At 44.1% G+C, this 24,399-nt stretch overlaps 1 protein-coding gene across 38 annotated transcripts in view; it reads left to right on the top strand.

Moving 5' to 3' along the window:
- Positions 1-24,399, top strand: part of RBFOX1 (RNA binding fox-1 homolog 1) — a 1,465,188-nt gene that overhangs the window by 1,325,989 nt on the left and 114,800 nt on the right. For 37 of the 38 annotated variants that reach the window (XM_083414161.1, XM_083414127.1, XM_083414134.1 and 34 more), the window contains 3 exons: positions 16,702-16,845; positions 18,728-18,781; positions 23,901-23,993. In XM_083414161.1, the coding sequence (XP_083270287.1) occupies positions 16,702-16,845; positions 18,728-18,781; positions 23,901-23,993 (291 nt within the window). The remainder of the gene's footprint in view (positions 1-16,701; positions 16,846-18,727; positions 18,782-23,900; positions 23,994-24,399) is intronic. The other variant, XM_083414137.1, reaches the window with a different exon arrangement.

Raw genomic sequence — 24,399 nt, 5'->3', positions numbered from 1 at the left:
GTTGTCATTTTTTTTTATTTCCTTACAACATCCAATGTAGCAATCAGCCATTCTTTCTCAGCATGGTGCAGCTGCATTCGCAAGTTGACTCAGCGGTAGTCTGTATAAACACGGCTCCTACAGGAAGGAGTTTTATGTGTGTGACATTAGTCTTGTTCACAGGGGGAAATGCTAGACATTCCAGTCCATTCCAATTTGCCGAAGGTAAACACACGGCACAATTTTTTAGATTGGCCTCTCGCATCGGCCCTACTGCCCGGCCATAAATAGAGAATGAAAAAGGCACTCACTTGAAGTCCAAACAAGCACTGGAAACAAAAGGAGCAGGGGGTTATACTTACCCTGTTTGAATTTGAATTCTCCAAATCATCATCCACAACATAGACATCAATACCATCTCTTGGGGGATTCGGCAATTGACCAGTGAGAACTGTTTCTTGAGCTTGCATTTGCCCCATTATATTTATATTATTTTGATGGCAGGGGGAGTGGGGGGGGGGAATTTGCAATTTGTCACATAATTTGGAAAAAATATATTTTTGAAGACAAAATGAAATTATTTTATCTTTCTGTGGCTACCTCCACTCCCAAGAGTCATTGGTATGAAACTATACAAATTTAAAAAGGAGATGTTGCAAATGAAATTGGATTTTTCACAATGGGCTTCCACACAGTACTGGAGAAACATGTAGCTTTTTGCCAGTTACTGGACATGGAAATTAAGGCTTGATTAGACTGGCAAAAAAGGTGGTGGTTTTCTCCTTTGTTGCTGGAAACTAAAAGAAGATCAACATTCATTTTTACCATACTTTTTTGTACAGACAACTTATGAGCTAAGGAATTGGCTTTTAAAATTCAGATACAGTCGAGTTGCATCATACATAGGGGTTTGGTTCTGAGGGCCGTGCATAAATGTGAAAATTGCTCATAGCCAAAATTACCTTTCCTTTGGCTGGCAAGAGTGGCCACAAGAGGCGCCATGTCTCTGCTGCTGCCCCCCACTCCTCAACATACAACTGACTAGTGGAAGGGAGGAGGAGGAGGGTGGCAGGCAGAGACAGAATAAACCAGAAGGGGGGAGGCGGAGGGAGGTGGTCAGGGAGAGACAGGCAGAAATAAAGACTTGAACAGATCTGGAATGGAGCTACAGCCTATCACATAATGTTGCATTTGTGTAAGAAAAATGTGTATTTGGTGCAATGCAACTGCACTATTTCCGACGAGTGGATTGGCCGAATCCACTCCCTTGTATGTAAAAAAGAAAAAAAAAGATTTTGGTCTGTGGGATGAATCTCTAGCAGATTGAGCCTTTGGCCATAGAATAATTGCTGTATACCAGGAATGATGGGCTTTTTCTCCTTCTGTGGCCCTCTCCCCAACATTGTCAGCATATTCTGCATCTAGTAACAGACATTTTGGTGGGGTGCTGCCACGCACCTGACCTCTGTTCTATCATGTTGCTGCTTATCAGGAGGCAAAGGGTAAGGCAGCGGGGTGCTTTGGTGGTGCTAGTGTGCTAGATTGGCTCTCTTGGAGCTTTTGTATTGCACTGACCTCCCTGCCACCTCACCCCTTCCCCACTACCTTTTAGTAAGCAGCAACATGCCCAATCATAGAATCATAGAATCATAGAATCATAGAATCATAGAGTTGGAAGAGACCACAAGGGTCATCGAGTCCAACCCCCTGCCAAGCAGGAAACACCATCAGAGCACTCCTGACATATGGTTGTCAAGCTTCTGCTTAAAGACCTCCAAAGAAGGAGACTCCACCACACTCCTTGGCAGCAAATTCCACTGTCGAACAGCTCTTACTGTCAGGAAGTTCTTCCTAATGTTTAGGTGGAATCTTCTTTCTTGTAGTTTGCATCCATTGCTCCGTGTCCGCTTCTCTGGAGCAGCAGAAAACAACCTTTCTCCCTCCTCTATGTGACATCCTTTAATATATTTGAACATGGCTATCATATCACCCCTTAACCTCCTCTTCTCCAGGCTAAACATGCCCAGCTCCCTTAGCCGTTCCTCATAAGGCATCGTTTCCAGGCCTTTGACCATTTTGGTTGCCCTCCTCTGGACACGTTCCAGTTTGTCAGTGTCCTTCTTGAACTGTGGTGCCCAGAACTGGACACAGTACTCCAGGTGAGGTCTGACCAGAGCAGAATACAGTGGCACTATAACTTCCCTTGATCTAGATGCTATACTCCTATTGATGCAGCCCAGAATTGCATTGGCTTTTTTAGCTGCCGCGTCACACTGTTGGCTCATGTCAAGTTTGTGGTCAACCAAGACTCCTAGATCCTTTTCACATGTACTGCTCTCAAGCCAGGTGTCACCCATCTTGTATTTGTGCCTCTCATTTTTTTTGCCCAAGTGCAATACTTTACATTTCTCCCTGTTAAAATTCATCTTGTTTGTTTTGGCCCAGTTCTCTAATCTGTCAAGGTCGTTTTGAAGTGTGATCCTGTCCTCTGGGGTGTTAGCCACCCCTCCCAGTTTGGTGTCATCTGCAAATTTGATCAGGATGCCCTTGAGTCCATCATCCAAGTCGTTGATAAAGATGTTGAATAAGACCGGGCCCAAGACAGAACCCTGTGGCACCCCACTAGTCACTCTTCTCCAGGATGAAGAGGAACCATTGATGAGCACCCTTTGGGTCCGGTCAGTCAGCCAGTTACAAATCCACTGAGTGGTAGCATAGTCAAGACCGCATTTTACCAGCTTCTTTACAAGAATATCATGGGGCACCTTGTCAAATGCCTTGCTGAAATCAAGGTAGACTACATCCACTGCGTTCCCTTCATCTACCAGGCTTGTAATTCTGTCAAAAAATGAGATCAGGTTAGTCTGACATGACTTATTTTTCAGAAATCCATGCTGACTATTGGTGATCACAGCATTCCTTTCTAGGTGCTCACAGATTGTTTGCTTAATGATCTGCTCCAGAATCTTCCCTGGTATTGATGTTAGACTGACTGGGCGGTAATTATTTGGGTCCTCTCTTTTCCCCTTTTTGAAAATAGGGACAACATTTGCCCTCCTCCAGTCTGCCGGGACTTTGCCTGTTCTCCAGGAATTCTCAAAGATGACTGCCAGTGGTTCTGAGATCACATCTGCCAGTTCTTTTAATACTCTTGGATGCAGTTCATCTGGCCCTGGAGACTTGAATACATCTAAACTAGCCAAGTATTCTTGTACTATCTCCTTAGTTATTCTGGGCTGTGTTTCCTCTGCTGAATCATTTGCTCCAAATTCTTCAGGTCGGGCATTGTTTTCTTTATCGGAGAAGACTGAGGCAAAGAAGGCATTGAGGAGTTCAGCCCTTTCTGTGTCCCCTGTTTGCATTTCACCATCTTCTCCTCTGAGTGACCCCACTGTTTCTTTGTTCTTCCTTTTGCTACGAACATACCCATAAAAGCCTTTTTTGTTGCTTTTAACCTCTCTAGCAAGCCTGAGTTCATTCTGTGCTTTAGCTTTTCTGACTTTGTGTCTACACGTGCTGGCTATTTGTTTGAATTCCTCTTTGGTGGTTTCCCCCCTTTTCCATTTTTTGTACACATCCTTTTTTAATCTTAACTCAGTTAAAAGTTCTTTAGATAGCCACCCTGGCTTCTTTAGGCACCTTCCATGTTTCCGTCTCATTGGTATTGCCTGAAGTTGTGCTTTTACTATCTCCCTCTTAACAAACTCCCAGCCATCATGAACTCCCTTTCCTTTTAGTATTACTGTCCATGGGATCTCACCCAGCACTTCCCTAAGTTTTATGAAGTCGGCTTTCTTAAAGTCAAGAAATTGAGTCCTAGTATGCTTGGCTGCTCCTTTCCGTTGTATAGTAAACTTCAGAAGAGCATGATCACTTGCGCCTAATGATCCTTCCACTTCTACCCCATTAACCAGGTCATCAACATTGGTTAGGACCAGATCTAAAATGGCTGTTCCTCTTGTTGCTTCTCCCACTTTCTGGACAATGAAGTTGTCTGCAAGGCCAGTGAGGAATCTGTTTGACCTTATGCTCTTGGCTGAGTTTGACATCCAACAAATATCTGGGTAATTGAAGTCCCCCATTACTACTATCTCCCTTCCTTTTGCATGCTTGGCCATCTGTTCCAGGAAGGCATCATCTATGTCCTCCGTTTGGCTTGGGGATCTATAGTAAACTCCCACAATGAGGTCACTATTATTCTTCTCTCCCTTAATTTTGACCCAAATGCTCTCACTTTGGCTTTGAGGTTCTAAATCTTGGATCTCTTCACAGGTATACACATCCCTGACATATAACGCCACTCCTCCTCCTTTCTTGACTGGTCTGTTTCTCTGAAATAGATTGTATCCCTCCATTTTTACATTCCAATCGTGGGACTTATCCCACCATGTTTCAGTGATGCCTATTATGTCATATTTAGTTTGCTGTACCAAGAGCTCAAGCTCATCTTGTTTATTTCCCATGCTTTGCGCATTAGTGTACAGACATTGAAGTCCATTAGTCATTCCCCCGTGTCTCTTATTTAAGGATTTTTTCCTCCCACCACTAGGTCTGCTTGCTGTTTGCTCCATTTGGTCTATGACATTTGGATGATCATCTTCATCAATTAATAGACTCCTACCTTCAGGAGCACTGTCTCCCTCCCCCACATTAGTCAGTTTAAAGCCCTCCTGATGAGGTTTCTTAGTTTTTTGGCAAAAACATTCCTCCCAACCGTTGTGAGGTGCAGCCCATCGCTTGCCAGAAGTCCATCCTCAAGAAACTGCAGTCCGTGATCTAAGAATCCAAACCGTTCCTGTTTACACCATTTGCGAAGCCAGCTGTTTACTTCCACTATTTTCCTCTCTCTCCCTGGGCCACGTCGTTCAACTGGGAGGACAGATGAGATGACGATTTGTGCATTTAATTGCTTCAATTTCCTGCCCAGAGCCTCGTAGTCTCTTTTGATCTTCTGGAGGCTATTGCTTGCAGTGTCATTGGTTCCCACATGAACCAAGAGGAAGGGGTATTTGTCAGTGGGTTTTATGATTCCTTGCAGTCGTTCAGTTACATCTTGGATCTTAGCCCCGGGGAGACAGCACACTTCCCGAGACATCTTGTCAGGCCCACAGATCACTGCTTCTGTTCCCCTCAGTAGGGAATCCCCTATCACCACTACACGCCTTCTCTTAGGTTTGGTCAGGGTTCTTCCGTGAGCGGTCCGTTCCAAGGTCGCCTGCACATTCCCTGAGGACTGACTTTGCTGCTCATCTTCATATACGTGATCGACTGTAATGAGGGAGAGATCCTCAAATGGAGTCTGCTCTTCGTCTTCCATGCTAGGGGAGAGGACCTCAAAGCGATTGTGTATTTCTAGACAATCAGAGCGAACCCTGGGCCTCCTACTTCTTTGAGTCACGTTTCTCCACATATCGGGCTCCTGTGTTGGTGAACTAGCCTCCTTCTCAGGGGAGTCCCCTGTCTCCTCCTTGGTGGAGACGGTGTGCTCTGTTGCTTCCAAGAAGAGCTCCAGCTCTCTAATTCTTTGGAGCGTAGCTACACGTTCCTCCAGCTGCTGGACTTTGTCTTTTAGGAGGGCAATCAACATGCAATTGCTGCATGTAATCAGAGGTTGGGTGAGCATGGCAGTCAGTAATCACACAGTCTAAAGTTGGAGCTAACTCTTTATTAGCAAAAACAGGAACTTTGCAGACTGGGCTCATTCCTGGTGGGTCTTCCTCCATGAAATCTGTTGCTGAGACTAAAGGTTCCTGACTCCCCACAGCTGTCCATGTCTCCTCCTCTCCAGGGCTTTTCTCAAGCAATTGGAGACTGTGTCTCCATGCAGCCAACCTCTCCTCCACCATTTTCACGCCTCTCCTTGTTCCTTCCTCCCACCCTCCTGCTTCAGCTTCAGCCTCTGATTAATGGCTTCTCTCTGCATTTGACACCCCCAGCTCATTAAGTCCTGCTACCCCTTCAGCTTCCAACATCTCCTGTTCCCAGAATTCTCCCTCTGATCACTCATTGTCATCCCACCACCACTCCCCAGGCTCTGAGCCTTCTTCCATTGGTGGTTCCCCAGATGATTCCTCCCACCATTCCTCTGTCTGCAACCAGTCCATGACAGGTGAGTGGCAGTGCCCCACCATCCTCTCTGCTAAAGGCTGTGGCATCCAGGAGCCTTAGTCCTTGTTGCAGTATTCCTGTAAGGTAGGTATGGGGAATCTGTGCCTTTCCAGATATTGTTGGACTCCAACTCCCACCAGCCTCAGCTGGCATGGCCAATAATCAGAGATGATGGAGGCTTTAGTCCAGCAACATCTAAAGGGCCACAGGTTTCCCACCCCTGCTTTAGAGGATAAAGGGGATTTGGGTACCATCATGGCTAGGGAACACTGATTGGGGGTCAGACCCCCCAGCGTGTGTTCATTGTTGTTTACAAATCAAACTTTTTTTATAGTAGAGTGATCCCCACTCATTCATCTAGGCATATCAATAATCATATTTGCTTTGCCCACCTTCAAGAAGTGTCTCTTTGTCTTGCTATCTTGATATGACTCTTGTATCATTGTTTTCTGTGTTCCAAGGAATCATGACTTCGACTAGTAACAAAGACTTTATCCCCTAGCACAATTTACATTCTCCTTTTAAAAATGTGGCAGTGCAAAAAAATGTAATTGAGCTAATTATTCCTCCAGATTAGAGGGGTTGCGAGGCCATTATTTATTTTATGTGTGCAGATAAACCACAATTTTGCATCAGTTTGCAATTTTTAAAAATGTAATCATAAAAAACTATCAGCATTTTAGGGCACACTTCTACTGTGCATGCTTTTGTATGTAATTTGCTGAATATACTTGTTTTTTCAAGCAACAGATATTTTTAGTTTTATTACTTTTATCAATCACCTTCTACACCAGTTTACACATGCTTAACCAGGAAGTGCATAATACTTATTCACATTTCTTTCTTTTTTGGTGGGTTGGGGGAGACAACACCCCACCATTTCATTTCATTTTCCTGTTGAATCAATCGAGTTATTTATTGGGGGGGGGGGTTAAAAAGAAAGCCTTTTGTGGACGTCTTGCAGGCATTATTTGATTAAGTTGACAATATTATGTGAGCAACGGTTGAGTACCCACCGTGCTGTTCTTTTGACCAAATTGATTTGTGTAATGAACACTTGCTCTCTCTTTGAATAGGCCTCTTGATTTAAGCAGTAATGCCGGAAAGCCGAGTGAATTTACAGCCCCCACAGCCATTCTCTTTCAATCCAGGGAGAATAGTGGTGGCAGTTCACAGAAAAGCGTAACTCAATACATTGTGCTATAAGCGTGGGGCAGAGGGGAAAAAAATAATATCACCCAGGTTTTGCAATATACCTATTTGATTTGATTTGTAAGCCTGATAAAAAAGCAATTGAGAAAGGTTCAGGACAAATTATATATACATACACACAGAGACACACAAACACAGCCACATGCTTTCTAAGTAGCCCAAGAAGCTATACAGAATGCATGCAGGGTACTAAATAATAATAATGAATTGCAAACTGTGTGTGTGTGTGTGTGTGTGTTTCTCAATTTAGAGTAGCACCACTGAAAATGAGGCAGGATCAGGATCCTGGCATAGCAGGTGGTGTAAGTCAGCTGGGATAGCTCAGTTGGTAGAGCATGAGACTCTTAATCTCAGGGTTGTGGGTTTGAGTCCCACATTCGGCAAAAGATTCCTGCATTGCAGGAGATTGTACTTAGCCTGCTTTCCTGCACAAGCTTCCCAGATCTAAACTTTAAATGTAGGGAGCTTGGGGAGAAGTTAAGGTTTGCTTGCCACTGAGCAACAACCATTCATGGTTAATCACATTAAAATATTACAGTTTGCCATGTTAATTACAAGAGAATGGAGGGACATTTCACAGGCTGGCTGTTATCAATGGGTGCTCCGCTGATGGTTTAAAAACCATTTATGAACCACAGATGAAAATGGAACTGAATCAATAACCCCAGTTTTAAAAAATCCCTCCATCATTTCCATTCTGAATCCCCTTTGGATTAATATTGATACTGGCCGCTTTGTGAAATAGGAAGCTGCCATGTACTGAGTCAGACCAATTGGGGCATCCAGCTTTCCCCAGCTCTGCCCGGAGATGCTGGAGCTTCAATTTGAGTCAGAGCCTTTTCTCAGTTCAGATGTAAATGCAAACTAGGCTTACTGTGAAGCTGGAAGCAAAGGATGCATGCTTTCTCATACAATGGAACAACATTACATCATGGTGCTGGCTGGGGTTTAAGAGAGTTGAAGTTGAAAGTGAATGGAGACAACTCAATTGGGAAAGGCTACTGTCTCTGCATACAAGGAAGGGGCCCATAGCTCAGTGAGTATAGCATCCCCTGCATCTCCAGTTAGGGCTGGGGGAAACTCCTTACCTAATATGCTGGAGAGCTCCTGCCAGTCAATGTAAATAATACTGAGCTAGATGGAACAAGGGTCTGATCCAGTATAAAGCAGCTTCCTAGTTTCCTATATGGGGACGCGGGTGGCGCTGTGGGTTAAACCAGAGAGCCTAGGACTTGCCGATCAGAAGGTTGGTGGTTCGAATCCCTGCGACGGGGTAAGCTCCCGTTGCTCGGTCCCTGCTCCTGCCAACCTAGTAGTTCGAAAGCATGTCAAGTGCAAGTACATAGATAGGTACCGCTCTGGCGGGAAGGTAAACGGCGTTTCCATGTGCTGCTCTGGTTCGCCAGAAGTGGCTTAGTGATGCTGGCCACATGACCCGGAAGCTGTACGCCGGCTCCAGGGTATCATCTCGGCCAATAAAGCGAGATGAGCGCCGCAACCCCAGAGTCAGTCACGACTGGACCTAATGGTCAGGGGTCCCTTTACCTTAGTTTCCTATATACAGGACTGTAGTCATATTCTCAACAAAACAAAATCAGACCCAGGGGAGCAAAAAAAATAAAAGGATTGCCCCCACCGGAGACTGATGCTTGGTAGGAAAGCAACTCCACGAAAACCTGGGGCTGGTGCCACGGTGAGGAATGTAAATTGGCTAAAGAATGATAAATTAAATTTGACATACGAAGACACATTCCATTGTGAAGATGTATGCATGCCCTGCATATAGTTTTCTCTGTGCATTTGTCAATACCTAAATCAAATTTTACCAAGATTAAACTTGTGTAGCTCTGCCTTATTGATTGAGTTAGAAATGATTATGGAAAAAATGAGCCCCAGAGTCCCAGATTAAAGTAGTTGCAAAATGCATTCAACAGTCTTCAAAGAAGCAGTTTAGTTTCAACAATTGGAAATGTGGGGGAGGGGGGATGTTACCGAAATTTTCAGGCTGGGTATTCTTCAGTGCTTGGTGCATGGTGCTTGTATATGCTAATGGTGGCTTCAAGAACAGCCTCTGTGGCTTCTGTTTTGTTGGTTGGCTTTTGCTATTCACAATGCAGAGATAACCCCCCCCCCTTCCCAAACTGGGCAGCTGGTCATCAATAACTGGAGTAAAATATGTAATTGTTTATCAGGCCTTTTAAATTAAAAATACAATCTCAGTGGAGCCAGTGAAAAGTCATGCAATAAATGGGTGGAAATGACCTTTTCCGTAGAGATGACAAATGATGTCTCAAATCTCCAAGCTAGAAAGTAGTTGGACATTATAGCTGATGTATATAGTGCAGATTTATAGAGCAGGGCTTGCGTTGTTTCTCTCTCTTTTTCTCTCTCTCCTCTCCTAAAAAGTTCCAAGTAAGTTATGTTCCATTCTATTGTTTCAAGTTGCATGGAAGAATTCTTTGCTCGTCTGAGTGTTGGGCCACAAAATATTCAGCCTGATAAATCACAGCAGGGTGGATCAGCATCAGTGGCACAATCTGTTGAAAGGGATAAGACTGGCTTTTCTTTTTGCTGTCCTGACTGCAACATTGCACCTTTCAAAGAACCTGTGTTGCTTCTGTACCAGAATTTTCTCTATTTGCATCAGGAACAGCAAATCTGTCCATTTTTGTTTCTCTCTGCTTTTCATTTTTCCAATCTTAAGTAGAGATGGAGGAGAGATTTTGTTTGGTTCACATTTAAGGGTGAACTTACCTATTTTGTACTTCCCAAAACAATATGTGAACTAAAACAGAATCATCCTTCCAGATTTGCAGGTCTCCTAATTTTGCATTGCAGTTCTCCAGTCAAGTAATGTGAACAAAAAATGCATTTACTGCTGCAAAGTGTACATATAGATGCATATTTCAGTGAAGATAACATACAAAAAGGTATTGCATTAGGGAAAATTGCTTTGCAAAAATATTTATATCGGGCAAGATTTTGCATAAAAGCGTGTATATTAAGAGAAATGGGCACTAAAATTCTGATGAATTTTTATGAGAACTGATATAAAATGAAATTGACACATTTGCCCAACCCTCATCTTAAATCCACTTAAATGTCTGCATGAAAATTTGTACACATTTTGGTGTGTTTGGAGGCTTCCCGCTGGAGCTTCTGGTTCTGAGAAAAAATTGGTGGGCTAGACAGACCTTTGGCTATGTTCTTTGTCTGTTCTGACATCTAGAAAGCATTTTCTAGTTTGTTGGGTTTGTGGCTTTGGCATGTTTGGGTTAATAGCTAGGTTTTGGAATTACAACAACCTCTGTAGCTTATGTGTGTTTTCTACACCACTGTGTTGAATGGCGCTTATTTCTGAGTAAAGCATGCATAGAATTGCAGCCTTTATGATGCCGGCCTGGTTAGATTGTGCTTAGTGCAACTGGCATTTCTCAGCACTCTGCAGCCTCCCCAGTTTCCCATGCTTGCATTTACTCTTAAGGGGAAGACATCATGAGTAGGCCTAGGTGATATATCGCTCAGGACCAGTCTGTAGGGGCAGACATCGATCTGGCCAGCTTCACTCAGCGGTACATCACTGGTGAAACCATCACCGCTCTTGAGTCCGTCTGCCTCCAGCGCCCAGAGCACTGGCTGGGAGCTGGAGGCTGAGGGACTCTAAGTGGCGGAGGTTTCACACGCTGGTGAAGCCGCCATCACACTCTGCCCCGGCAGTGGGAGAATCAAGCTGAACCGGAGAGGTGCCAATACAGCTTGTTTCTTCCTCTGCTTCTTTAAACTGCTTGGCTGAGGAGCGAGCTGCTGCCCTCGCCTCAGCCAGGCAGTTTTATGGAGCCATGGCCCACCACAGGATTGGGGCTGCTCAGCTGTGTAGAGAGAATCTGCCCTTCCCAGCTGAGATCCCCATCCTCACCTGGCTGCCTTCTCCAGGAAGGTGTGCTGTGCCTTTCCTCGCAGAAAGACAGATCCCATCCTCTGGTTGAAGGCAACTGGGTGGTGTAGGGGATCTTTGATGCTGCTGATGGGCCCACTGCTCACCAGCAGCCTCCTGTAGCCCCTCTCCACAAGGCGCAGATAGGGTGAGTTTGCACCTTGTGGTGTAGTGGTTAAGAAGAGTAGACTCATAATCTGGTGAACCGGGTTTGCGTCTCCGCTCCTCCACATGCAGCTGCTGAAGTCTCTCAGCCCCACTTACCTCACAGAGTGTTTGTTGTGGGGGAGGAAGGGAAGGGAAAGGAGAATGTTAGCCATTTTGAGACTCCTTCGGGTAGTGATAAAGCGGGATAACAAATCCAAACTACTCTTCTTCTTCTTCTTCTTCTTCTTCTTCTTCTTCTTCTTCTTCTTCTTCTTCTTCTTCTTCTTCTTCCTGGGATGAACGACCCCTTCACTGGAGGAAAGAGGCAGCACACCTGCACAGGCAAAGGCTGTCAAATGCACAGACCCTGACAGGTTCCATGCGCTTGGCTACTGCTGCTTGGGCTGTCTTCGGGGAGTGGGGGGCTAGTGGGCGAGGTAGCTCACTTGCCCCACATGTCAGCAAAGGCAGAGAGAGCTTGGCCAAGGAGCCCCAAGGTCCTCCTGCTCCAGCACAAGCGGCAGGGGGCTTGGGGCTGGCTTCACTGGGGGCAGGAGCCTTTCCGCCCCTCAGCTGAGCAGCAGGCTGGGGCCAGCTGTATTCCCTTGAAGCTGACCCAGAAACTCCAGCAGGTGCAGAGTGCCGCAGCGAGGCTCCTTAAGGGGTCCTTGCGGTGGGATCACATTCATCCAGTGCTTTAACAACTGCACTGGCTCCTGGTGGAGTACAGGGTCAGGTTTAAGGTGCTGGTTTTGACTTTTAAAGCCCTATGTGGCCTAGGACCCATGTACCTATGGGACCACCTCTCCTGGTATTCCCTGCCGAGGACCACAAATGACAACATTTTGGAGGTCCCAGGTCGCAAGGTGGTTAGATTGGTCTCAACTAGGGCCTTTTCAGTACTGGCCCCGACTTGGTGGAACACTTTGTCACAAGAGACTAGGGCCCTGCGGAAAGATGTCAAGTCCTGCAGGGCCTGCAAGACAGAGCTGTTCCACCTGGCCCTTGGTTTGGACTCAGCCTTACCCCTATGTTTCCCTCCCCTTATGGTCTTGATCTATCGGCTACTTTTAAAATGAGGCTGCATTTTAAATTGCATTTTAACCTGCATTTTAAATTGGTCCCCCCCCCATTATGTTTTTACTGTGATTTTATTGGAGTTAGCTGCCCTGAGCCTGGCTCTGGCCGGGGAGGGCGGGGTAGAAATAAATTATTATTATTATTATTATTATTATTATTATTATTATTATTATTCGCCACAGCCCCCAAGGCACTGGGGTGAAAGCGCCTCAGCTCTTTCACCTGGCATCTCACTGGCTAGGGCCAATGCAGTCTTTTTCAACATTGCGGTATATCCCCACACCACAATGTTTGGCTGGTGATACACTGCGATGTTGAAAACCCAACGTTGCCCAGCCCTAATCATGAGATAAGTCCTCCCATGGGGCCTTTTCAGATCAGGCAGTCAGGAAGGCTATAGAGTGCTGGGCAAACATTTGAATGGGAAAAGAAACTCGCACGTTACTCACAGCCACCTCACAGTGATCAGGTAAGCTCAGCTTCACGCACCCTTAAAATTATAAAGAAATTTAAAGTGCCCTGAGAAAGGGGTTGAAGAATTGAAGTTTCTTTTGAGAGGGAAGAATGCATTTGAGAAATTGGAGGGTACAGTCACTTATTGAAATGTCACTGAAAATCACAGTCAAAGCGAGTTTGAAAGTCCTTCCACAGGCAAACCTCTCACAAATTACGAGGGAAGCCAAAAATGAATTTCAGGAAGATGAGTGAAAATTCTCAAAGGAGTTATGTGCTTTGTTAGCCTTGTTAGACCAGTTTTATACCTGATATTCCCGGTCTTCTTTTTTTGTAATGGAACTTCAATGGTGGTGGTGACTTATGCCTTTTCCAGGGTACCCAGAATTGCCAGGAGGTCCCTTTCAAAGATGCTTAGGTAGAATTAGAAATGGAGAAGAATTCAATTTGTTTTGCATTTTTTATTGAACTGATCCTAATTTGCACCTTCTAGACCAATGCATCAATCAGAATATAATGATCTTTTGAATTGCACACTACTATTTTGCTGAAGGGAAACTTCCAGACCAAAATGTGTTTGAAAATTTTGGAATAGAATATGTTTACAACTGCATGCATTGAGATAAAGACACATTTTTTAAAATATACATTCCCGCACACATTTTTAAATGAACAAATGAATCACAGTTTTTTTTTTTTGTAGAAAAGTGATGATTTATGAAGAAACACATGCAGAATTGACATGCACCCAAAATCTCTAGACCAGCCTTTCTTAACCTTGGTTCCCGAGATGTTGTGGGACTACAGTTCCCATCATCCTTGAACACTGGCTGTTCTGGGCTAGGAATGATGGGAGTTGTAGTCCAACAACATCTGGGGAACCAAGGCTGAGATGCTCCAATACTGAGTCATGGTCCTTCCCCTAATAGTATCAACCTTGCACAATTTATGAGAATGAAATTTTGAACAGAGATGATGATGGTGATGATGATGATGTGTATATTGGTAGTAACTTGTATATAGCAAGGGGAGATACCAGAAATGGCTCCCCAAATCTTCAGCAATCTTTGAAAAATGCACTGCCAAATGAGATGGCAGTGGGGAGGGGGAGGAGTTCAAGGAAAATCTTCCTGTGTTTTAGAAAATGCATGTGTTTATTCCATGCTTTCACTGTTTATTTGTTTGGTTTTGTGCCAGAAAATTAAGTTCATAAAGGTTCTTATGCAAAAAAAGTATACACACATATATATCTACAGTATGATTAATTAGGTATCCCATATTGTCTTGAAATTTCTAAACAGAAAAGAAAAACAGCCCAGAGCATTCTTAACGTTTTGGTTTGCAAAAGATGATTAATTTTAATTTTCAGATGACATAATGAAATTAATTGCTTTCATGTTGTTGAAGCAGAAGGCCTCTAAAACTTGCTATCAGGCAACAAAATGAAAGTAATATGCATGTATATTATGGATTGTGAATGTGACTCTTTCCCAGGCAGGCTAAGGTACTATTCACTCATTTATTTCTGTTTGTTTCCCCCCTATTTCAGTCCTGACATGGAAATGCTTGTACTGTACGTCAGATCAAACTAATTTGAACACACACTTACTGGAAATGTGTTGTCGTGTGTCATAGATTTGCATCCATGGCCAGCACCACCTAGTGGTGGAAATGGAACTGGAGTAAAGAAATGAACAAGAGGAATCTAGAGGGAACTGAGATTTCTTATTTCAGATAAAGCCCAGGAGCACCTGAGAGGCTTCTTATATCCTCACTGCCAGCTTCTCTCCTCCCTGGCCATCACATGGGCATTCTTACCCTGACTCTGAGCTTCCCACCAGCTCCCCTGCCACTGATTCTTGAGGTGCAAGGGCTGAAGGTCGGAAATTGGGTGTCACCCCTGAAGCTCCCTGCTTAATTAAAATTTAGGCAGGCACTTTTGCTGTATTGTTTTCAGCCCTTGCTAAAACTGTTTTGGTTTAGGAAAGCCAGCCTGGATTCACAATTTTAAAATCAATTTTAACATGTTATTTATTTGTTGGCATCTGTCTGTTTCGAGAGTCAATGGAGTATGCCTCCCAGGGTTAGCAGCACCAAAGTGATTTCCAGTGGCAGAGCTAGCTGCATGGGCGCCCAGAGCGGCAGCCCTGCCATGCACTGGGGGGGGGGGTGATCTGCGAGTTGCGCGGGGGGGGGATGTGATCCACGGTGCACAACAGCGGTAGTTGAGAGATCTGCGGCACGCAATGGCAGTGGGGGGAGAACTGCGGGGGGAGGGGGCGAGCCACCATGCACAGGGGCGGCAAGGTGAGCCCCCACGGTGTGCCTTTTTGTCACCCCCTCATGAATGACACCTGGGGCGGACCACCCCCACTGCCCCCCTTCCTTTTTTAAAAAAATCATTTTTATTAAATTTTCCATTTTAACAATCCAATCCAATCAAATCACATTAAATATTCCAAATTATGCATACCACACACACACACACACACATAAAATAATCCAAATATTCTGCCAAATTATACTTTTTTTAATGGGACTTCCCAAGCTTCAAGTTCGGAGGGTTCAATTCATCTCATATCTCTTACTGCTTTTCACAGTCATTTCCAATAGTTCCTCTAATTCTTCTTGTTGTTAACCTTCCTTCTTTCATGGCCTCTGAGTTGTTCCCACAAGTGAGTCAAAACAAGCAATGATGTGTTTCTGTGTGGATTTTATGTCCCACTGCCCCCCATCCTACGCCCCTGGTGACCTCCCGAGGGCGCAAGTGTATGGAGGTCCTGGATGCCCAGAGAGTACAATGTGGGCCAAAGGAAACCAGAGCATTGCATTTGGCACCAGCTTGGCTGCTGGAGTTGCTGGAAGGAGGCACACAAGCACCATCTAACCATCTTAGGGACGCCATTCTGGATTTGTGTAGGGCTTACCCCTTAGTCTTTTCTTCTCTCCAGGATATCCCACAAGGCAGCAGGGGTTTAGGAACAGAGTTTTCCTTCTCCTAGATGGACTTCCTTCCCAGGTTGATGAGGCCCATTTAGCATGTATATTCATTATATAACCAAATCGTTTATTTATAGTTTGATACATTTAATGCCCGTTTGTTTTGTGATGTTTGATTTTATCTGAATTCTTAATGCATCTTTTATATTGTTTTATGTAAAAGTGTTTAGAGCCTTTTGTTAAGAGGTACGTGAACCTTTTCAAATAAATGATTTAATTCAAATTGTCAGAAAGGCTGTCAAGGGGCTCAACAAGATGTCAGTGAGGGCTTTGTCAGTTTTACTCATTGTGGATCCACAGAAATGAATGGGCAGTTCATTTCTGGATTGAGTTTAAGGTGCTCACACTAATGCTTGGGGAACCCTCAGGAATGGTGTTGGGAACAGTGTGGTCGAAGACCACCTGAAAGGAAGGGGTTCAAAAGCAGAGGGTAAGTTCTATTCAGAACAGACCCACTGAAATGAATGGACCTATGTTAGCCATGTCCATCGATTTAAATGGGTCGACCATGAGTAGGAATAGCATCACATGACCCACAGAGCTTCCACATCTGATCCCACTGGACCGGGAGGACGATATGTATGAAGACACACAGCTTCTTAACTGATGTTATTCATTCAGTTGACCAGTCTCCCCGTCTCTTTCTTGTTTATCCATTCATGAACACCAGTTTCCAGAGGAAATACAGGTCTGGTGTAACGAAACAATGCTGGAAGCCTGGCTAACTTTCTTTTCTCTCCCTTCCCGCATTCCATCCCATCCCCGCCCCCCGCTTGAATTTTTTTTAGCAGACAGACGATGCAGCACAGACCGACGGACAGCAACAGACACAATCTTCTGAAAACACAGAAAACAAATCACAGCCGAAACGGCTGCATGTCTCAAATATACCCTTCAGATTCCGGGATCCAGATCTCAGACAAATGTTTGGGGTAAGTACTTTGTATTATTACACAGTTTGCATTTTTTAAATCTAGCATTTTAAAGTTGTGAACCGCCCTGAGATCTACGGATGAAGGGCGGTAAACAAATTTAATAAAGAAATTAAATAAATAAATAAAATACTAGTTTACATTTGCATTTAAAAAAAGAAGAAGAAGAAGGTCCTCTTCAGATTGTAATCTCACACTTACTACCGTAAGTTTTGAATGTGCATCATCAGTCCTATAAACAGGGCTCAAGCCAGATGCAACTTCAGGAACATCTCAGTAGTTGCAGCTTTTTTCTATGTTCTCAGTGGGTCAAGGGGGTCTAGGTCCCACTCCATGGGGCAGGGTCTGTGTCGAGCACTTATTCTTAACCAAGAACCTGTGGGCAGATCCATATCAGACATGTAAAGCACAGACCATTCACATTTAAAACATATGACTCCCCCAAGAATCCTGGGAACTGTAGGTTGTTAAGGATGTTGGCATATGTTAAGGGGATCATATGTTTTAAATGTGCATTGGCTTTGCTTTAAAAGTCTGGTGTGGATCTGCCTGCAGGTTCTCAACTAAGAATAAGCTGCTGGGATTCTTTGAGGGAAGTCATGTGTTTTAAATGCACATTGAGTGTGCTTTAATTCATGGTGTGGATCTGTCCTCAGACAGTTGAAGCAGCTTTCACTGTTGGTTTCATGGATCCATCGAGACCACCTCAGAAGAAAACAGCAACAAAGGTCGAGTACGCAACATACACCAAAAGCAAATTTAACACACACATGCACCAAAGAATCCTGGGAACTTCAATTTATCCCCCACAGAGCTGCAACTCCAAATGCCCTTAAGAAACTACAGTTCCCAGGATTCATGGAGGAGGGGGATTGCATTTTCAATATCTGGTGTGTACACAGCCAAAAAGTCATGTACCACATCAAAGACTAACAGATCTGTTTGTGTTTAAGGGGCAATATGACAGATGAAGGCTGCAGTCTGAATCCCCACTTGCCTAGGAGAATCCCCATTGAATTCAACAGGACTTAATTTTGAATAGTTGATGCAGGGCCGTCTTTAGCATATGCTGTGCTGGGGTGCCCAGCTACATTCCTCATGTGAGCAGTGTGTACCGGGCAGGCCTCTTGACGGCCCACGAATTCCAAGCGTGCAGGAGGGTGGAGCCATCTGGCTGCCTCAGCATCCGCAGCAGAAAAGCCTGCGGCGCTCTGATGGGCTCCACTCTGCTTGGCAGCGGCTGTCACCTGGCCTGGCTCTTCAATCCCCAGACTCCAAATCTTGGCCCGAGACTCTCGGCCTGGCGCCCCTGAGAGCCTGGCGCCCAGGTGCCCTGCACCCCTAGTGCCTATGGGTAAGCCGGCCCCGAGTTGGTGTACTGGAAAGTGTCAAATGGCAAAAATGGGTCATATAAAAAGGGGGTAAAAAGGAACTGATGCAGAAATGTGCCAAACTGAATTTAAGATTAGAAAGATGAGAAACCTCGAGAAAACAAGGTTTCTTGCAGTAATTATAACAGGGAACCCCACTTTAGGGGTTCCTCCTGCACATGAGATGCTCCCCAGCATGGAACAAGGGTCACACCGTCAACCTGAATGGAATCTTCATCTCCACATACACCAAGTGGTGCATAGGAACATGCTTACTTGAAGTGCATAGAGTAGACTGCAAATAGGGATGTTTGTATGTGCAGAGATGAATCTGCTGGTAGCTGTTTTTATTAGCTGCACTTCAGAATGCAGTTATTTTCCTACACTATAGAATCCTCGAAGTGTCTAAAAATCTTCTTTTGCATTTATATGTTTCTATTGCATTGGTGGGGGGGGCGGTTATGTTTAAAAATGCTTATGTGATTTCTTCTTCTTTTTTTGTTTCCTTGCAGCAATTTGGTAAAATCTTAGATGTTGAAATTATTTTTAATGAGCGAGGCTCAAAGGTAAGCAGTTGAATACACCTGTGGCAATGTTGAATTTGTTTGAAGTATTCAATACAAATAAGAGGAAGCAATTGCAGTGCTGTAATAAACCCTTTCTAAATATCCACTTCAACAGAAGCACCTCTTGGGCTGCTTCCCCCCCACCCCCCACCCCACTTTCTTTCTTGTCAATTTCCCAAACAGCGTGAAATTCATTGGCCTAATTTTGAATCCCTTTAAAGGGGATAATTTTAACTACGATAAACTGTCACCAGTTAAAGGGGAATATTGCCTTCTGCTTTTAAATATAATCAAGTGTTGTCTGCTGATTCTCTCTCCCATCCCTGATAATTGCCTTACTCATTTGGTGAAATTAGTTCAAGCTTGCAAGGGGGAAAAAAGATTGTTAGAATAGGTATATATTCTGCTCTTGAAATGGAAGCAAGTAATATAATCTAATATCCTCTGGAGTAATTACTTGATCAAGTGTGATTTTTTTTTCCAGATTATGAAAGTGCAGCTGCTATCCTGCTTAGTTAAAACTTTCAAAATGTTGCTAACCTTTTTGAATTCAGTTTCTGTGTTGCAAAACAAGAGACAAAGGCTGCAATCCTTTACCCAGTGATTTAGATCAATGGGACTTACTTTAGAGCAGGTGTGAGGAATGTTTGCCCCTCCAGATATTGCTGAACTCCAACTCCCATCAGCCCCAGCAACCATGGCCAGTCACCAGGGAAGAAGAGAGCTATAGTTCAGCAACATCTGGAATGCTGCAGGTTCCCCACCTCTGCTTTAGAGGCTGGAGTACCTGTGGCCTTTCAGAAGTTTTTGGACTACAACTTCCATTAGACTTGACCCTTGGTGGCTGGGGTTGATGGGAACTGGAGTGCAACAATATCTGGAGGGTCACAGGTTCCTCATCCCTGGTCTACACTGTTTGGAATTGGCTGCTTTAACACCCTTTCCCGAATTTTGCTTAAAAGGGATGCAGCCTGAATCACAGAGTCTCTTAATAGCTGCTTCACTCTTGGTTTGGACATACAGGTTATCCACCCGATGGAGTGCAGAAGTAAGCTTTGGGCTCACATTCTCAGTAGTGGGTGGTGTGATGGAATAGTGGAGCTCACCTTGCTTCTGGTTGGTTGCACTGCATTGCTTGCTGGGAGTCATAGGGGAGGGGGAAGAGGGAAGGTTGGCGCATTCCAAGTGCACCCGATTGGATGGACGTAGCCAGGATTATGGCAGCTGCCCCCCTTGGCTATGTCCACCGGTGTGTGTGCGTGGTGCCAACCACATCCTTCCCCCTTTATCTCCTAGTAAACTCCAATGATGTTGCCAACTGGGGGTCAGGTAAGCCCTGCCACCCCACTCCACTATCTCCTACTCTTCAACATTCATATAACCAGTAATGAAAGTTGAGGCCTTGGTGTGGCACTGTGAGTCTGACCCGTGAGACCTACACTGTTCTCATCTATTAGCATGAGGATGGGGAGTCGTCTTCTGCACCATGTCACATGGATAATCTAGGTGCCCAGACCTTGTGTGAATTGCCTTTAGGAAAGGAGAGGTAGTCCTCAGTTGCTGGCCTCCATCTGAACATGGACATTTCGGTACCAGAAGCCCTTTGCCCTTTTTTGCCCATTTAGGCTTCGCCCATGTCCCTGTCCCAACTTGCTCCCACTAGGAAAGCAATTCTGACTATGCACAAGGGAGATTTCACTGTGATTTTGGTGCTACTGCTGAGGGCAGAATCCTAAGATCTGTTGTACCTGCACTACCTGAAGAGTCCATATACCAGTATTACAGAAATGGAATGGATTCTCTTCAGAGCATGCTACCCCACACAGGAGGTCAACGCCTTCCATTTGAAAGAAAACTTGTCTGCCCCCCTCCAGATGTTATTGGATTCCATCTTCCATCAACCAGCATGGCTTTGGTCAGTGATGAAGGGAGATGGTCTCCAACAACATCAGGGGCCAATATGTTCTCCACCTCTGTTTTAAAGAATACAGTTCTATACCCTCCCTCCCTTCTAGTCATGCAGTTTTATTCTGAGGGAGGAGAGTTAACAGGGGTGGGAATGTCTAGTGTCTCACATTGTTTGAAAAGTTGGACTATATTTATGTACACAATGTTTTACTTGACTTTTTTGTAATAACTGAAATATTAAATTTCTCTGTCAGTACTAGATGAGATATTTGGAAGCTTAAAGTGCAAGTTCATATCTGTTGGAACATTCGTTTAATAACGGTAGCAAAGTTAGATGGTATGAATTGCTTAAAGCACTATACTAAGCAAATGCTGAATTAGTAATGCAGAATTTTGCATTGCTGGGTGGAATCAGTCCCGCCACTTCTACCTTGGTGCAAGATGAGAGTCGTGGCTACACAACTCATTTCATTGCAGGCAGTAGATGGGAGAGGACAGCCCAAAGTGGCTCTGCTTAGAGGCAAGATCCACAGGCAAGGAGCATGGCAAAGCTATTCTATGAGGGCTGGAAAGAGAGGTACTCAAGGTCCCCCAGAAAAGCCAATGGTTATGGTTGATCTATATTTGTGTCAGCCATGCTCTGGTCAAGTTAGGGAGGAGGCAAGGTCCTTGGCCCAACGTGGTGTCCCTCTGGATACTATGGACCACATCCCCCACCATCCCTGACAATTTGTTGTGCTAGCTGGAGCTAGTGGGGCTGGTGGGAACATCTGGAAAGCACCAGACTGGGGAAGGCAGTCAGAGGTGAAGCAGAGTTCTCTGGCAAGGTGGGTCAGGCAGGGAGAAGAGATAAAGATCAGAAGCACAGACCAAAGGAAGGGGTTCAGCTAATGCGTAAGAGCAGGTTCAATCCCAGGTTCAATTTCCTGCATCTCCAGTTGGACTGGAAATGTCCTCTGTGTGAAACCCTGAGAAGCAACTGCTGGGGAATATGTGGTTCCTCCAGATGTTGTTGAACTCCACTTCCCATCACCCCTGACCATTGGCTGTGATGGTTGGGGCTGGCTAAGGCATCTCGATCCTAGTGTTGTGTCCTTGGGCTTTCATTGTGAAAATAGGTGGTTCTGAAGAAATCCCCGTGAAAGTCATCATACTGAGATTGCTATTACTGTGTTATTCTAAGATCATAATTCCAGAGAGAACAAGCGAGAGTTTACTTAATTTTCCATTGAGGCTCTTCAAGTTCCCTTATTAGGCATAAGTCCATGGACAACCAAGAATAAGTGCACAGATCTGCTGCCTGCTTTGAAATAAATGGAAGCCTTTCTTGTAGGTGTTGGTGGTGAATCCAGAGCATTTATTTAAATTCCCATTCTGATAAGAATGACTGGGGTGAAGCAGGCTTCTCTCCTCGGTCTAGGAGTGCTGATTTTTGCAGTTGCCATTTCATTAGAAGTGAGTTGCCAGAAGGGTGCCATGTGTTGTATCCAATGGTAATCTTACTCAGACGAGACCCATTGAAATGAATTGACATACCAAACTTAGGTTCATTCATTTCAATGGGTCTACTCTGAGAAGAATTCAATTGGCTATCACCCTTTCCTTATGAGTAGCCCACAAGCTTCAGGTGTCCTCAAGGGGTATGGCAGCTGCTGAGATCATCACAAACTGCACCTTTGGAGGCTACTGCTTGATTCCTGCTGCCTGGGGATTGCAAAAGTTGGTGACCTGCTTCCACCCAAAGTATAGCACTTTAGGCAAATCTATACAGATTTTGGAGCAACAGTGGGCTCATTCATATACAGCCCTAGCATATATATCCAATGTGCAGTGGGGGGTTGTTGGGGAAAGATGCACATTTTCAACCCCACCGCCAGCATCTTAGAGAGGATGTTTAGTGTGAACCTGGACCATCCACCGTCATCTTTACAGTGGAGAAATGACATGGGCACCAATGACATGTGCACAATATAGGTCTTGATTTACACTAAACATCTGATGTGTGTGTTGATAGTGGGGTGTTGCAGATGTGCAAGGTGTGCTCACCCTCCACTGCATGTTGTGCATGTATGCCAAGCCTGTATAACAATCAACCCAGAACCTGATGCATGGACATTATTCTTATTTTAAAATGAAGTGAATAAGGAGGATGAAAACATGGTCTCATTCAGAGATACCCAACATGCTGTCCTCCAGACGTTGTTGGGCTGCAACTCCCATCAGCCTTAGCCAGCAAGACAATGATGGTCTGAGATGATGGGAGCTCTAGACTGATAATTTCTGAAGGACATCATGCTGCCTGCCTCTGGCCTAGCCAAACCTGGGTCGAGCTGTTTGCATTTCTGAATTCTGTTCTTTATTTATTCATGTCACACAATTATGTTTGATCTTTTTCTAAGAGTCAGGAAGTTTCTGCTCAGTTCCAAGCCCTATTTTCTTTCATTAGCGGTCCTTGCATTTTGTTTTGTTTTCCTGAGACCCCTCCTTTTTTTTCTTTTTTCTTTTCTTTAAAGACAAAAAAAGTAAATATTATAGATTTCACCAAAATTTATAAAAACAACCCTAGTGTGTTGCATGTGAAAAAATATGTTTCTTTGCTTCACAATGGCATGAAGGAACTAGTCCAAAGTTCTAGATGAGGTTTGCATTTTGGTGTTGAAATTTGTGCACAAAGTTTTGGTTTGTCTTACTATTTGGTTGAGTCGACTCTGCATGCCATTCAAAGTGAGCCAACTTTCTTTTCCCTCGCCATTCCCTTTTTATTTGTTTGTTTGTTTTCCTATGTGATGACATGGTTCCATTGGTTTAGGATTTTCCTTTCCTTTCTTTTTTGTTAGATTTCCTTCCCTCCTTCCCCCCCGCCCCCCGCAGCGACAATTTAGATAACCAAACCAATAAATAAAAGCGAAAGGTATTTGGTGTTCATCCTTTGACTTTCTTCAGGGGATATTTAACTGATGAAAAGAGAGACAGAGAGAGAAAAGTTGTTCACGTTGGTCGCTTTATTAATTGCACATCTCGGTACGATTATAATTTTTATTTTTCTAATTTGCATGTTGCAGAAATGAAGAAGGAACAAGAACCTTTTTAATTAAAGAGAGAGAGGGAGAGAGAGAGAGAGAAAAAGACAAAGAAAATAAGCAAAGAAGTGGTCATTGTCTGAAATAATGATATGCACGTTATTTTCCCCCCTTCTCCCACCTGCATGCAGGGATTTGGTTTCGTTACTTTCGAAAATAGTGCTGATGCCGAAAGGGCGAGGGAGAAATTACACGGCACCGTGGTAGAGGGCCGTAAAATCGAGGTGCATGTTAAAAATATTTTCCTTTTCATCTTTTTTATAAATGTCTGCCTCACTCTCATTTGTTGTTTCAGATGCATCATAAGTGTCTCTGGTGTGCTTCCCCTTTCCCTTCCCATAGTTTTTTCTATATATATATATATACATATGTATATAGATTCATATATGTATACATATATATTTATTTTTATATATATACATATATACACACACACACACATATGTATGTATATATAAATAAAGATAATTTGGCCTTCCTTGGGTTTACTTTTAATTTTCCTTTCTTTTCTTTTTGTTTTACTTTTGGATCAATTTATTTTGTAACTCTTACCATCATCCTTATTGCTGAAAGCTGTATGGCAGAAGTGTGAGAAGCTTTTAACCGTTTTGCTGTGATCTGAAAGGTTTT

This window comes from Podarcis tiliguerta, assembly GCF_965153285.1.
Source record: "Podarcis tiliguerta genome assembly, chromosome: 14".
Classification (NCBI taxonomy): Eukaryota; Metazoa; Chordata; class Lepidosauria; order Squamata; family Lacertidae; genus Podarcis; species Podarcis tiliguerta.
This window is presented reverse-complemented; position numbering and strand designations above follow the sequence as displayed.